This window comes from Notothenia rossii (assembly GCF_949606895.1).
Source record: "Notothenia rossii genome assembly, chromosome: 2".
NCBI classification, from domain to species: domain Eukaryota; kingdom Metazoa; phylum Chordata; class Actinopteri; order Perciformes; family Nototheniidae; genus Notothenia; species Notothenia rossii.
This window is the reverse complement of record NC_136904.1, coordinates 14,406,837-14,423,878: the sequence shown is the minus strand read 5'-3', so window position 1 is coordinate 14,423,878 and position 17,042 is coordinate 14,406,837. Positions and strand designations below refer to the sequence as shown.

Sequence of the window (17,042 nt, the reverse complement as noted above, 5' to 3'; positions counted from 1 at the left end):
CTTAATGCCAGACATTACTAGCAGAGCAGCACAAGATGGAAAAGTCATTCCTGATTAATTGCGTCTGCTGGGGAATACATTCTCATTTTCTCTTTTACTTTGTCTCTCAGAGCATAGCGGTGTCTTTCCTTCCTCTCCATCCCAATGTCTCTTTACCACATAGCTCTGATCTCAGCCTCTCTCTCCCTCTATCTCTCCGTCTTCACACATTCTCCCCTTTTCCCTCTGCCCTCTCCCCCTGCATTAGCCTACTACATGTAGGCCATGGCTCTTTTGAAAGTTCTGTCATTTGAACACTATAAAGATAGATTACCCACTCATTTTAACTCTAGCGTGGAGAGCTAAAAAATAGCTTTTCTTCCCAAGCATAATGAACCATGTACACTTAACATGCAGGCTACTTTGTGTGTTCTCTGGTAGTTAATCCTACTCTGTGACACTAACAAAAGCACGGTTTCACTTCACAGTTCTGCACATATATTCTTGAATATATTTAAATTGAAGAACTTGTGAGAATGGAAAACAAATGGTTCATTGCTCTTAGTATTCATTAGATATCTCTCTTTATCTCCACTGTGTCTTTCTTACACACACATTCACACACCACCTCTTTGCTCTCCATTGAACTGTGTACTATATCGTAGTTAAGTGTACTGTATTGCCGTGTGTGTCTGTGTGTGGTCCAGTGAGAACACTAGAAGGACCCTCAAGTACCTGAAAAGGATCAGTACTCAATGAGATTTCTCGCTCATTCTGTTGCAGGTGAGCGAGCCTTTCACACACACACTCAGCTCAGATTGTTTCAAAAGAATAGTGTGTAACTTTAGTGAGACTGAGGGGATTCAATGATTATACAAGCACCTAAACACATTGAACAAAATGTCTCTGATCTGTGCATGTGCCTTTTAGTCTGTCTCTCCCACGTAGAGGTGAAAGTTAGAGCTCCCAGGCTTCTCATAGGAAGCAAATCATATTGAAACACACACAAAGAGGGAATCCCACAACGCTTTTTTAATTTAAAGTAAGCTGCAAATAAAAGTATTATATACACAACAATACAGACACCAGCAAATATGCAAATGTTCTTCTGCGAGGCAGGGTATTGTCCTCATGAGGATTGTTGAGCATCTGCGAGCACGTTAACTATTGATTTTCAGAATATATCCTCTAATTATCTTGAGCCCTTTGTTCTGTTCTAGATGGAAAACTTCACCTATGTTGAATCCCAGGAAAGCTACAAATCGATGTAATTTTAATACCCCATGTTAAGCAATTATACTATATTGTCATGAATGACCTGTTTCCTAAAGCACCGTCCACTTACTGGATTCCACAGGAGGAGGGTTCATTTTTTAAATTACATTAATACATAGTTTTAATAAACCATGCAACACTTATTGGATGGACTTAAAATAAAGAGTTCTGACCTTTTAAATTATTCTCAAATATATTTTCATAATATTAAACATACAGAGTACACCAACTTATTTATTCACAAAGCTACTCACTTTATCCCAAAAAGCCGTAGGTGTCAGCATGTGACCTGTGGCAGGAGATTATTTATACCGCAGTAAAGACATGTAAACAGGATATGGATCCAAAGGTGCAGGAATAGCTACATTGTGGCCTTTACTTGAAGAAGGTCAAGATTAAATAAAAATACTTATGGATTTCTTTGGTCAATGCCTAAGACATCCGTTTCCACACTTCTTATGTCTAAGGCCCTCGGTTTTATGTACCTACAGTGAATTTAAATTGGGAAGATAGCCCTGTTTTAATTAGCCATCTTCTCATCCACAGGAGAAGTGTGTGTGTGTGTGTGTGTGTGTGTGTGTGTGTGTGTGTGTGTGTGTGTGTGTGTGTGTGTGTGTGTGTGTGTGTGTGTGTGTGTGTGTGTGTGTGTGTGTGTGTGTGTTTCCCATGTGTGTGATATTAGTATGCCAGTCAGGGGGACAGACAGATAGTCCCAATATCTGGTGTTTGGCATTGATTCAATGTCAGCTAATTGTCTCTGCGCGCACACGTGTGTGCGTGTGTGTGTGTGTGTGTGTGTGTGTGTGTGTGTGTGTGTGTGTGTGTGTGTGTGTGTGTGTGTGTGTGTGTGTGTGTGTGTGTGTTTATTTTGCACAGTCCCCTGTAACCTGCGGTTAACAATACAGAGATGATATAAGTACTGGCTGGGTTTTATAGGAATTAACATCACAGCGGGACTGTTTTCGGACGTTTCTTGGCTGAAACAACCTGTTGATGGATAAGCTGAATGTGTTTTTCTGTGTCGCACTGTTTGTCAGCTAAATATATGTAAAGATTTTGAAGAAGCAGGATAAATACCATAAAAAATGTTGTATAATGATGATGAAATATACTTTTATGAATTAACAAATGTATTTATTTGAGATTTAGGATGAACGTGAATGTGTTGATTATTATTACGAGTAGTTTACTTAATTACTACAAATTATAATTACAGTAAGACAAGCAGAACATAGACATCCCCTTACAGAAGCTCACTGAGGGGTTGAGAAAATGTTACTCAATGATGTTAAATGTGGAAAAAATAATCAACAACATCAGAGAACTTGTTCCTTAATCTTCATAATGCCTCGGTTGTTTATTTGTTCTTCAGTTCATGCCTGAAGATACCTGACTTTTTATGCCATTTCTTAAGTGACATTTCGAGAATATCAATAATTAGTCGTGTGTTGGAACTTAAAGTGCAACATCACATTTAAAAGGCTGGCAACCATCTGGGGTTTGAGGTTTGACGAAATAAATTATTGCCAACCTCCGTCTGTCTTTCCAGATGTCTGTCTGCCCTTTCATTTTCTCATAGTGTCTTCCTCTGTGTTTAACTCTAAATATAATAACTTCATAACTTAAATAGCTGCAGGGATGCACACATCAGACAGCAATAATTGATAGGGAAAAGCTGAATTTGTTGTCATGGTCAGGGTTTTCAGATAATGGATTAAAAAATTAAATTACAAGTGACATGTTCAGCATTTTCTTGCGGTTGAAATTGATACAAATAATCTAATATAGAATCTGCAGCTTACATACTGTCACTACAAAACTGCTTATTATTGTGTGGGGGGGGGGATCTATCAAATATAAATGCAGATTTTCACTGATAAACAGGAAACAGACACAAACAAGTGCACATGGATTGGAATGAAAGATACATCGTAGGTTATAAGATGCAGTTGCCTCAATCACAAACAGCTCAAACGCATCATAATCACATTCATCAACATAGACAACTCTCCCACAATCACACTTTTATTCAAATTCCTTTAGTTCCATCCTGAGAGCCCGCATATGGCAGAATTTCAGATAAAGATAACGCCTCCAAAGACACACACACACACACACAGGATAAATGCACAGAATGCAACACAAAGAGATAGATCAGTGGGTAAGGGAAATGCATGAGCACTGCACAAGAACAAAATGCTGTCACACACATACAATTTTAACACTGCTAGAAACAATTGTGTTCTTTATCGCAGAGCGGGAAATGTGACAGATGTGTTCACGGGAGAGGGAGTGATTGAGAGAGAAAATCAGAGGGACAAGCACTAAGAAAAGCAGCGAGGAGACGTGCACACAGAGAAGCTATTGATAAACAGAGGGACAGCAACGCTCCCACCAAACGAGGAGAATGTTAACACTTTCTCCCATATCCGTCTGTAACGTGAGGAACCTCCATGGTCACTAAATGCTCACCAACACAGACCTGCTGACACACAGCATCAATCCCCTGTCAGACCGTCAGCATCTCCACGGAGACAACTGCTCCTCTGTGTGTGGTGAATCCACCAAATCACATTACACAATGAGCGTGGGATTTCCTCTCTAAATTCCCTCCAGCAGAAATATCCACTCCATCTCTCTCTGTCACACAGGTTATTAATTTTATAGCCATGATTTGCCTGATACCAAACAACATGTTTAATTGTTTCTGTTTCAGATGTGATTGCCCTCATTGCAGTCCTCACTTGAAGAAGCTGCAGGAAGTCTGTGTAAGTGATCTGTGATTGATTGTTAAGTTGGTTTATTCATTTTAATATCTGCACAGCAAGCAGGCCCAAAATGAGGATGCCTTCACTGTTCCCCAGGTGTAATACTGTGCCCAAGTTGGGCACTGCACTCTTTCTCTCACGTGCGCACACACACACGCAATAGCTCTCTCATTCTCTCTACTGCACGCACGCACAAAAGGACACACGCACGTCATCCCAAGAGAGGCGAGAGCGAGCACACACGCATAGATGTAACTCTTTCTCTCTCTTGCAAACACACTCTCAGACACACTAACGCTGTCCGCAACAACGACACGGCACGAATAAAAAACCAGTGTGTTCCTCTCCCACAAACAAACCAACCTGCTAATATTTAGATCGCGTCCAACACGCGCGTACACACACATAATATGTACGCAAGCCAGCGAATGGGCACGCACGCACACACACACAGACACATCGAAAGCCTCCGAAACTCACCCTTGGACGAGGAGAGATCCCCGAAGAGGAGCCCCAGCATGAGGAGAAGCGGGAGGTCGCGTCTCAGCCTGCCGCTCTTCTTCACATTCAGCCCCCTCCTCATCAGCAGCAGGTCCGTTGCTCCCAAATCCGTCATTTTGCTGTTAAATAAATCCAAGCTGGCTTAATTGTAAAGCCTTCTCCCCACCTTGCCGCTCTGCTTGGCTGAAGGAAGCGGAGGGGGGTAAAAGGGGACGGCCGCCCCCCCTCCTCCTTTTTCTTTCGTTTTTACAAAAAAGAATATTTACACCCGAAGATCAATCACGAATAAACCACACACACATGTCCATGTTAACGTTTGGACAGGATAACCGGTGACAGGTTGTCGGTTGTCTGAGATCGGGCAACACGCTGCTGGTGTGAGCTGTCATAGCAGAGAGCGGAGCACCGGAGGAGAGAGGCAGAGACAGGCAGAGAGAGACAGAGATTCAGGGGGGGAGAGCGGAGAGGTGGCTGGTGTAGGTCCGCACAGCACGGCGAGCGAGCGACGACTGAGAGGGGAGAGAGAGAGAGAGAGAGCATGAGGAGGAGAGAGGCAGACGCAAGGGGAGAGGGAGGCAAGTCAGGGAAGTAGAGAAGAGGGAGGGAAAAGTCCGGGATGGAGGGGGCCGAGAGAAAAAGGGAGAAAGGTATCTGGAAGAAGTAAAAACAGACTAACTGAAGAGGGAGGAAAGAGTGATAGAAGAGGATGGGAAAGGAGCTAGTGAAAGAGTAGAGGAATGACAAGAGGAAGGGAAAATGGGGAAAGAAGAAAGGAGGAAGGAAACAGACTTGATGGAGGACGGAGGGAAGGACAGATATGTCGGGAAAGGGTATGGGAGTAAGGAAGGACATAGGGATAAGAAAGAGGGAGGAAACGGGAAAGTGAGAGAAAAGAAGGAGGAGAAGGGGGATTGTAATGGAGGACACAAGAGTTAACGAAAGACAAGAGGAAGGATGAACAAGTGAGGAAAAGAGGAGGGAGGGAACAGACTTCCAAGAGATAGATGGTGACTTAAAGGAATGAGAGGAAAAGAGAGGAAATTAGAAAAGAAAGACAAACAGGGAAGAAGAAGAGAAGGAAGCATTTCAGAAGAAAGAAGGAGAGGTGGAGCACAAAGGGATGGATGAAACAAAAGAAGCAGGAATAATGAAATATTTCAGTAAAAGGACAAAAGCGAAGGATGGATGAAACACATACAGTAAAAAAGAGTGGTGGATGAAAGACAGATGGCAGGAGGGAGAGAGAAGGATGAGAGGGAGGGAGAGAGAAGGATGAGAGGGAGAGAGAGAGAAGGAGAGGTGAAGAAGAAAGACTGAAAGAAGAGAGGAATCGGATGGAACGAAAGAAAAAACCTTAAAGAGAGCATATCAAGAAGGACAACAAGGGGATTAAAGGTTAACGAGAGATTGAAGAGGATGACACGAGGCAAAAAACACGACAGGGAATTTCAGGAAAGGTGGAAAAGAGGGAAAGGACAGACGTCTCAGGAAAAAGAGGAAGGGAGGGAGCATGAAGGCGATGGGGAGGAGAAAAGAACAGGAAGACAGACGGATAGATGGATCAAGGAGTAAGAGATGAAATGAAAGAAGGAAAGGGAGAAAGGAGAGGGGAGGAGGACACAAAGAACACGTTCAGAAGAAAGAATAAAAGATGTGTTGAGGCAGGGAATGACTAAGCTAGGAAGGAGGACTCTTAATCTACTTCCCTGATGCCTCCCACAGGACTGTTGACATCCTCGTTGGATTGATCTTCTTATTATAGACACATGCATTTCCAAACATTTGGTCTACCTATGTTGTAAAATGTATTTATCTCTTTGATTTACACACGGCATCTATTGCACGTCTGTCCGTCCTGGGAGAGGAATCCCTCCTCTGTTGCTCTCCCTGAGGTTTCTCCCATTCTCCCCTTTAAACTGTGGAGTTTCTCTAGAAGTGTTTCCTTGTACGATGTGATGGTCTAAGGACAGAGGGTGTCGTATTGTCATACTGATATTCTGTACAAACTGTGAAGTCCACTGAGACAAATGTAACATGTGTGATATTGGGCTATATAAATAAACATTGATTGATTGATCAGAAGGTAGGAAAATTAAAAGAGATGGAAAAGGAGGAGAGACCGAGCTAAATGAGATAGAAAGGAAAGAGGAAACAAAAAAGAGAATTTAGGAAAGATAGTAAAGCAGGGATGGAGAAAGAGGGGAAAGGTGTGGGGCACGGACCGATTCAGGGAGGAAAGAAAGTGGACAAAAGGTGTTAAATTAGCAAGAAAATCTATATTAAGAAAGAAAGAGGAAAGGTTCAAGGAAGAAAGGGAGGAGAGGAAGAGAAGGAGGAGAGAAGTGTGAAAAACAAGACGCCCAGAACTCAGCCGCAGAGACCACATCCTCTCAGTCCTTCAACACCTTCACTGGGAACACAGGCCCTCCATTGCTTAGACCCCTCCCATTTCACGGCACTGATGTACTCCCACCCGCAGCTTGATTCTCCCCACGCTCCTCACCCCATCATAGCCCTGGACCTGATGGGGGACAGGGCCTCCACGGTGCCCCCTCCCTCTGGAACTCTCTCCCCAAACTCTGAAGACGCTCTCCCTCGACCCCCCGTTTGAAAACTGCACTTAAAACCCACATATTTGAAGCTGTACAGTTTTTGATATGCTTCTACAGGACTGTTTCGGTTGCTTTTTTAAAGTACCTTTTTTTAAGCACTTTATTAAATATATTTAGTGTTATTAGTACTATTAACACATCGCCTCCCTTCCTCTTTGTGTGGCAAGGAGGAAGGGAGGCGATGAAGGAAGAGAAAAAAGGGGATCAGGTAGGAGTCAAGAAACGGGGAGGAAGGAGAGAAAAGATTGGATGAAGTCAGAGGAGACAGAGGGGGAGTGTGGTTAAAGGGGAGAACACAAGTAGTGGGAGGAAAAGGAAATGAACTACAAGGGAAGTGATGAAAGAAGAGACAGGGGGGACACAAAGAAGGAGAGGTGGGAGGAAAGAACTGAGAGAAGGACCCACACAATTAGAAACCAAGGAAAAACTAGATGAAAGAGTGGAAGGTAAGAAAAAGGAGGAAAGGAGAACACACACACACACACACACACACACACACACACACACACACACACACACACACACACACACACACTATATATAATGTTCCAGGAACATTATCAGACTCTGTAATTGAAGAAGGTCTCATGATGTTAAACACAAAATAAATCACCACCCTCTCCCTCTTGCCAATCAATCTTAGTGCCGAATAAACACCACTTTGATTCTCTCATCTCTATAAGTATGCGTGTGTGGGTGTGTTTACGTGTGTGCGCGTACCCAAAACGGAGCCACGAGCCAGTTATTGATCCCCGGTCCCTGGTGGCATGTGTAGAGGATCACGCTAACAAGATTACAACGCTACAAACACGACGTGGAGACTCAGCCCGCTGAGCCACCGAGGCGACCAGCAGCAGCAGCAGCCCTTAGAGGCAGATGCAAATTACACATCACTCCAAATTAGGCCCATTACAGTATTTCACAGCAGGTGTTTTTCTGTGAAATCACCCATAGTTTTTTTTTGTTTGAAAGAGTTTAGATAGGAATTAACTACTTATTGTCTGCATGGCAGTGAATGCATCCAACCAGGCGAACTCCCTGTTTAGTTTTCTTCAGTCCAAATATCTTTTTGATGTTTGTTTCCTTTCAAATCCTTCTTTCACTTCAGAGCAACATCAGGACATTTCCTGGACAGCACCTTTGTAATGCATTTACAAGCTTAAAGCTGGAACCTGGCTGCCATTAACAGTACTGCATCTCAAAAGCAGTTATTAAAGTGGAAACAAATCACTCTCTGAATGAATCTCCTCAAATATGTCCAGATAGATTTGTTGCATTTAGGTATTGGAATAATCAGAACACACTCATAGCTACTCCACTGAATATAGGCTAATCCCCATTTTTCTCCAGACCTTAAACAGCCCCCTGGGGTCTTTAAGTCCACGTTACAGGATTTATAGGCTACTGTATAGCAGCTTGTTGTTGCTTTAAATTGTTCTCATAAATAGATTTGTTGCTAATCTTGACAATTCAAATCCACACTGATTTAGCTCCACTTGGCACCTCCTTTATCCATCTACAGAGAGTTACCCATCTGAACTTTTGTGTGTGTGTGTGTGTGTGTGTGTGTGTGTGTGTGTGTGTGTGTGTGTGTGTGTGTGTGTGTGTGTGTGTGTGTGTGTGTGTGTGTGTGTGTGTGTGTGTGTGTGTGTGTGTGTGTGTGTGTGTGTGTGTGTGTGTGTGTGTGTGTGTGTGTGTGTGTGTGTGTGTGTGTGTGTGCGTGTGTGTGTGTGTGTGATGGGCTTATACAGTATGTGTTTGCATGGGTGTTGTGCTGCATTTGTTAGATGAGTGTGTGTTTTAGCGAGTGGCTGTGTGTCTGTGGGTTGAGCCATTTCACAGCATTACTGTGAGTCATCCACCAAGCTGGTAGCGCTCTGTGCATAGGGCTAGTTTAGTCATTTTATATATGTTTATAAAAAAATGTTTTTACATCTACTGGTGGGAGTCTTCATAAAAGTGTAGGCTCATAAAAAGACTGTCGTTTTCAACTTAGACGAGAGGGTCGTTTGACACAACACACATCTGCTGCATCTCTGAAACAGGCAAGGAGGCAAGGAGACAAGGAGACAAGATGATGGCAGACAGAGAGATGAACCGAGATGAACCGAGATGAACACATATATGGACAGATACTGTAGATAGACACAGATACAGAGAAAAAGAAAGGGAGAAAGGGAGAACATCAGTTCAGCATCATGGACAGCTCTTGTCTGCAGCTGAGTGTAGTCAGGCTGCCATCTGTTGGTCAAAGGCAAACTGCAGAGGACTGACAACTCAAAGAAGAAGAGGCAATAAAAGAAAGATATCAGAAGTGTGATAGTATAAGATGAAGTTTAAGGCTATATACACCCCTTATCGGTAGTTCAGGATGAATCAGAACAAAACTATCCCTTCCATTAGAGTCTGATGTTAATCCCAATTTTGTCTAAAGGCATCAATGTGACATTAAATACGGCAGGTAATTGTCGAGAAAATGTTCCAACATAGCAAAGCTATAGCAATATATCATGCAGTTGTTCCGAAGCAGACTCAGCATGTACTACTCAAATCTGGAAAGTTGAGAAGAATAATTTTCTATAATTTGATACAGCCTATCAAAACAGGTAGGACAACACCAATGCCATATTATTTTACCCAAACTAGTCAAATATCATAATATTGGTACAGTGTTTCCCCTAGGATGGAGTCATAGCAGCGGTGCTAAAGCACGCAGGCCCAGCATAATGTGGAATTTTTTGTGTACGCGCGTGCGAAGTGCGCCCTGCCAATATGTTTCTATCGTCTGCCAGCACAAGAAAGGCTCTTGAGGCCTAGTACAGACAGTGGCAATGTCTAAAGTCATTGCCACTGTATGTACTAGGCTTTACAAATAATAATAAACATATTTGTAAAGTGGGGGGACACAAACGGGATTTCAAAAAGTGGGGGGGACTTTTCTTGGTACCTGGTTGGCGCCCCTTAGCAGCGGCGCCAGCCAGGTACGGGGCCACCGCCGCTGCTGGATGTATATAGGGGAAACACTGTGGTATATTCCTTATATATTGCATAGCCTTACTCTAAAGCAAAATCTCTCAAGGACAGTAAAGGAGCAGCTTCATGGTCACTTTGGTTAGGCATGAAGTGCAGCAAACATGTTTTATCATATAGCAACAGCTGGAACAAGCACGTGTTGGTGCTATAACTTCAGATCTGCTGCTGTAACCATAACGTATAAGGTCAGTAACCAAACAAACCATTAAAGCTCATTTAGATAGATACAGCCTATGAGAACTAATGAAAATGTTCAAGGTCTGGTACTTATAGACAAAGCAGAAAGGTGCTCTCCTTCTTTCTGTATTGCAAGGAACCGCTAACCTCACAGCAGAGAAATAGATTGCAAACCAGAGTCTGCATGACATACATTGCAAAAATAAGACATTTCTAGGGAAACATTGCCCATACTGCAGATGTGTATTTGTTTTTTAGTTTTGACCTCATTATGCATAAACTGCAAGTACATCCAGGCCTATATTCCTCTTTCATGATTCTTAAGAGGAAAAAGATTGCTTGCTTTGATAATGGTGTTTGTAACTTTTTCATATGAGGTGTTCTGGTTTTTTGACTGTGTATTTACCTTTTTACCTAGAAAACATTCTTGCTTTGAATAAGAGCATAGAGCAAAACGTACATTAGATATTTAAAGCAGCAGCTCTAAACACACCCTGACAGAAGTAAATATGCATAGGTTAGTGTTGTTATTAAAGAAACAAGAAATCAGGCCCAAAACCCTAATTATTTTAAAGATGATTACACAAGATAATTGGGAATCCTTATTTTTCAACAAAGTCAAATAAAGTAGGCCCTAAACAAAAGTTCTAGCATGGAATTAAATGAATAACTGCATATAACCTAATGTGGTAATTACAGATTAAAATGCACACACACACAGAGGACATATTAGCAGTTGTATTTTTGTGATCAATGTTTGTTACTAGGTATAAAACAGGGTGAAGCTGCAACATGGAAGCTTCTCTGTCTTTTAATGGTGGGTAACGATATTGGTTCATTACAGCCTTTAAATGAACGGGTAAGTACAAATCGGTGAAAGGAGGGAGCGATGATTTCACCAACAATCATTTCCCCCACAGTTCCCAGAGGCAGCGAGGCTGTGTTTCCACTGGAGACCTCTGTTTTCTTCTTTCTCCTCTTCAGTGGAAAATAAGTGCTGTTATGTGTCTCCAGCAGCTCTAAAGCTTAGCATGTTTAGACTGTAGAGGGTTAGAAGTTAACATATTTCAACTTTTGGTAAAACAGCATTGTACTTTCAGTGAGTTTGTAAAATTCTCCGAACAACAACAGGGGTCACGATTGGCACTAAGCTCAACATCTGTTTTTATTATATTAGAGCTACTGGAAGATGCACTGGGTAGCTGAGCATGGGAAGCTTTACTCTGCATTAGACCAGAAGGTGTTGTCTAAAAGGTCAAATTAGAATAACTATTAAACAATTTAGATACTTTCCAAGTTGGAAAATAAGGTGGTAATCCATCCATCCATCCATCCATCTTCTCCCGCTTATCCGTGGTCGGGTCGCGGAGGTAGCAGTTCCAGCAGAGAGCCCCAAACTTTCTTTTCCCTGGCCACATCAACCAGCTCTGACTGGGGGATCCCAAGGCGCTCCCAGGCCAGAGAAGAGATATAATCCCTCCATCTGGTTCTAGGTCTACCCCTTGGTCTCTTCCCAGCTGGACGTGCCTGGAACACCTCCCTAGGGAGGCGCCCAGGTGGCATCCTAACTAGGTGCCCGAACCACCTCAACTGGCTCCTTTCGACGCGAAGGAGGAGCGGTTCAACTCCGAGTCCCTCCCGGATGACCGAACTTCTCACCTTATCCCTAAGGGAGACACCAGCCACCCTGCGGAGAAAACCCATCTCGGCCGCTTGTACCCGCGATCTCGTTCTTTCGGTCATGACCCATCCTTCATGACCATAGGTGAGGGTAGGAACGAAAATGGCCCGGTAGACAGAGAGCTTTGCCTTCTGGCTCAGCTCCCTTTTCGTCACAACGGTGCGGTAAAGAGACTGCAGTACCGCTCCCGCTGCTCCGATTCTCCGACCCATCTCACGCTCCATTGTTCCCTCACTCGAGAACAAGACCCCGAGATACTTGAACTCCTTCACTTGGGGTAAGGACTCATTCCCTACTTGGAGTGGACAGTCCATCGGTTTCCTGCTGAGAACCATGGCCTCAGATTTGGAGGTGCTGATCCTCATCCCAGCCGCTTCACACTCGGTTGCGAACCGATCCAGTGAGTGCTGAAGGTCGCAGACCGATGAAGCCATCAGAACCACATCATCTGCAAAAAGCAGTGGTGCAATCCTTAGTCCACCGAAATGCAGACCCCCTTCCCCACGACTACGCCTCGAAATCCGATCCATGTATATTACAAACAGGATTGGTGACAAAGCGCAGCCCTGGCGGAGGCCAACCCTCACCTGAAATGGGTCCGACTTACTGCCGAGGACCCGGACACAGCTCTCGCTTTGGGAGTACAGAGATTGGATGGCCCTGAGTAGAGACCCCCTCACCCCATACTCCCGCAGCACCTCCCACAGTGACTCCCTGGGAACCCGGTCATACGCCTTCTCCAAGTCTACAAAACACATGTAGACTGGATAAGCATACTCCCAGGCCCCCTCCAGGATCCTTGCGAGAGTAAAAAGCTGATCCGTCGTTCCACGACCGGGACGGAATCCGCATTGTTCCTCCTCAATCTGAGGTTCGACAATCGGCCTGACCCTCCTTTCGAGTACCTTAGAGTAAACTTTCCCGGGGAGGCTGAGTAGTGTGATGCCTCGGTAATTGGCACACACCCTCTGATCCCCCTTTTTGAAAAGGGGAACCACCACTCCGGTCTGCCACTCCTTCGGTACTGTTTCCGACTTCCACGCAACGTTGATGAGACGTGTCAACCATGACAGTCCCTCAACACCCAGAGCCTTCAGCATTTCTGGGCGGATCTCATCCACCCCCGGGGCTTTGCCACTGTGAAGTTGTTTGACGACCTCAGTGACCTCCCCCCGGGAGATTGGTGTCGATCCCCCTTCATACTCCAGCTCTGCCTCTAACATAGAGGGCGGAGTTGTCGGGTTCAGGAGTTCCTCAAAGTGCTCCTTCCAACGCCCTAACACTCCATCAGTTGAGGTCAACAACGTCCCATCCTTACTGTACACAGCTTGGATGGTTCCCTGCTTCCCCCTCCTGAGGTGTCGGACAGTTTTCCAGAACAACTTTGGTGCCGCCCGAAAGTCTTTTTCCATGTCTTCTCCGAACTTCTCCCACACCCGCTGCTTTGCCTCGGCCACGGCTGAGGCTGCTGCCCTTCGGGCCTGTCGGTACCTTGCAACTGCCTCGGGAGTCCCCCGAGATAACAAATCCCTGAAGGCCTCCTTCTTCAGTCGGACGGCTTCCCTGACCACCGGTGTCCACCAGGAGGTTCGAGGGTTACCGCCCCTTGAGGCACCTAGGACCTTGAGACCACAGCTCCCCGCCGCGGCTTCGGCAATAGAGGCTTTGAACACCGACCACTCTGGTTCAATATCCCCAACCTCCACAGGAATGCCCGAAAAGCTCCGCCGGAGGTATGAGTTGAAGGCCTCCTGAACTTGGGCCTCCTCCAGACGTTCCCAATTCACCCGAACTACACGTTTGGGCTTACCAGGTCTATCCAGAGGCTTCCCCCGCCACTCGACCCAACTCAAGGTGGTAATCCTAACCTTTTAAATAACGTATTGCAGTCGGACATGAAAGGTCTTGCTTTTTACCATCATTCTCATGAAAAATGAATTGGTTGTTGACCTACACACCAATCGCCCTTTCTAACTATTTTTTTTTCTCAATGTGCTTTAAGTCGATTCTGATTATTTTGTTTATTTTTGAAATCATTGTTTTGTTTATTAAATGTTAACAAACAGCAAAAATGTTCTTGGTTTCTAATCGGATCTGTAGCCCTTGTGGTGCATTTTGTCTTCTCTCTCTCCCTTTACTTTCTATATATTCGGCTGTAGTGTACAATTGTATTAATAATAATAAGAATAATAAGAACAGCCCAAACATATTTTTTTACAACAAAACATCCCAAAACCCAAATATAATTATTGTAGGATAATACCAAACAGAAAGAATCCATAACCAGGAAAAGTTTAGCAAACTGTTGATCATAAATAAAAGATTTTGCTCTTCACAGCACATGCATGCTATGGCATCTTAATTAAGCCTGCCTCCCAGATACCTCGGCATCTGACTGAAGGACTGTTTTTAAATGAGTGAGAGCAAAAGGTAAGCCGTGTCAAAAGGTTTTCGGTTAAACCAAACAAGTCAAATGTGAACCCAATAACACTGTACTCTAGGTTCAACCGCAGAATGTACTGCAGCAGTTTGCACCAAGTATAAAAACCTTTTCCTTTTGTGTTTGCAGCCCCAGAAGAGGAGTAGTAACTGGTATATCTTCCAGAGACAGGGTCAACAGAACAGAGCCTTAATTGACTCAACTCGAGTCCCCACAGGTCAGGAAAGCCAGCACATTTTAATGAGCGCAGGTCTTAAGGTGAGCCACTATATTTATTCAACTAACAGCAAAAGTTTTAAGACGTCTCATTCATATGAGAACCGAACGTTGAACTACTTCGCAGTGCTGGACCATACCCAAGTTAGTCTTCCCATACAAACACCCGGCCCTGGAGGTGAATTGTGTGTGTGTGTGTGTGTGTGTGTGTGTGTGTGTGTGTGTGTGTGTGTGTGTGTGTGTGTGTGTGTGTGTGTGTGTGTGTGTGTGTGTGTATGTGTCTTTCACTGAGCTCATACAGCATGCACCTGTTCACCAAAGAGAGCTCAAAGTCAAACATGGAGCTTTTAGAGACAGTGAAGGGGGGAGAGAATAAAGACAGGGAGGCAAAGAGAACATCATTCTGATAGAAAGAGACATATATTTCTCTTTGTCTTTTTTCCCCTTATGTAATACATTGAGTTCTCTGTATCTTTTGATATATTTAGATGATACACGGGTTACTGTTAGGATTATGTTACAATTATTTTATGGTCAATTCATTGATGTTAAGAGAAGGGTTTTTTTTTTGTCATGTACAGTAATATGATAATTAGTATTAACAATGAAGATGTCCTAATAATGTCCAGAACATGTATCAAAGACTGTACTTAGGGTACAACGAGTGTAACTGTATTAGCCTCTCCTCATTTAACTTGTAATATGTCTGTACAAAATACAAATAAAAAGACACACATTTTGAGACAAAGATGAACAGGGGTAGTAATGCAGTACATATGGAACTAACTGAGACGACTGAGACCAGGGTGGGTCAGTGAAGATAGAAGAAAAGATGGAAAAGCATTAGGGAAAGAAATCAAAGAAGAGAAATGGAGGGAGGAGACAAGAAGTGGAGAATTCATGTGAAGAAGATACCAGAGAAGAATAGAAAAAAGCTCCTATGGTGTTTCCATCAAGTTCTCAACAAAACATATCCCCCTTCCTTAATTAAAAAACATCTGCGCTTTTCCAACTTAATACAATGGTCCCAATGTGACTTACTAACCCTGGAGGCTCCTACAGATTTTAAAATATGACAAAACTCCTAAATGAAAGGAATGACTAATATATGGTTTTGCATCTGAGTTCATTTGAACGCCTAACTGTTAAGTGCCTTACCTCTAAGAGACTGGAAATGATGGTTAGGCTTCTTTGAGCTGCCAAATAGATTTGATTATAAAATAAAAAATGGGCTACTTCTTAAACTACAAATGGAACTAGATTCAAACTAACAGTATAGCTCATTTTAAATTAAGTAATTATTTGTGTAAGTATTAATAATCATTTGTATTTTGATGTAACTGTCAAGAATGGACTTTTTCACTGAATTCTGTCAAAGGTTTATTTGCCTTTCAGCAATTCTCTTCATCAAGTGGATGATATTGTCGCTCTCGGATAGTCCCGATAACGCCGACTCGGAATTAACTAGGAGCCTGCCGTAAAAGTATTTTCAAACTTGGCTGCTCGAAATTACAGTCTGATTGATATGGCATATAGCCGACATAATGGATTACAAGAAAGAAGGATGGAAGTGAAAGGAAAAGAATAACCATCAAAAATGTCTAAAAGAAAAATAACGATGAAGGAAGCAGTTTGAGATTGCAGTTTTGGAGAAAGGGGAAGGGAGAGGGAAGGAGCGGGGGAAAGGTGAAGTATAATTGCTCAGATGAGGCAGTGATTATGAAATAGGTCAGAGGAGGAGGAGGAGTGGGAAATAAGGAGGTGAAGAACAGAGGATATTAAAAGGAAGAGAGGATTCGTGAACATGTAAGTTCCTCCCAAAGCTAAACAAAACACTTGCTTGATGAGAGACAAACTCTGAACTGCTTCCATTGATACTGAATGGGAGAGACACTCATCCAGTTAAAGCTTCCAGTGAGATTTTAGGGGAAGCTTTCACACTTTCTGGTTCTGAGCCATTTGCAGCAGCACCGGGGAGAAAATGGAAAATAGGTGTAAAAAATCAGGAGGGGAGAACTTGTAAATTAGGATGCCACTGAGTTACTGAAGGAGGGAGTGAGGTGGAAAGGGAGTGGGGGTGGAGAGGGTAAACAGATTGGGAGGAGGTGGTGATGATAATGATGAAAGCTGTGAGAGCGTGAGGGCTGGTGGGAGGGAGAGAGGTACTGTAAAGAGGAAAGGGATGCAGGGGGTGGGTGGGGGTGGTAATGATGATGATGATGATGATGGGATGTGGTTAAATGAGAAATGATTTGCAAGACGATCGGGAAAGAGAAGGAGCAATGAAGCTTTTCCGTGAAGGTTTAAAGTTGCAGGAGAGCAGAGAAGATCCTCAACAAAAAGGAGAGGACCCTGGAGGG

General features: G+C 43.5%; 1 protein-coding gene across 1 annotated transcript in view; it reads right to left on the bottom strand.

Annotated features, from left to right (window-relative positions):
* The window catches only part of LOC307028392 (CUB and sushi domain-containing protein 1), a 424,819-nt gene extending 420,143 nt beyond the window's left edge, over positions 1–4,676 (bottom strand). Inside the window, exon 1 of the mRNA XM_079663374.1 lies at positions 4,503–4,676. Within this exon, the coding sequence (XP_079519500.1) occupies positions 4,503–4,638 (136 nt within the window). The 5' untranslated portion in view covers positions 4,639–4,676. The remainder of the gene's footprint in view (positions 1–4,502) is intronic.
* Between the last annotated feature and the right edge of the window lie 12,366 nt (positions 4,677–17,042).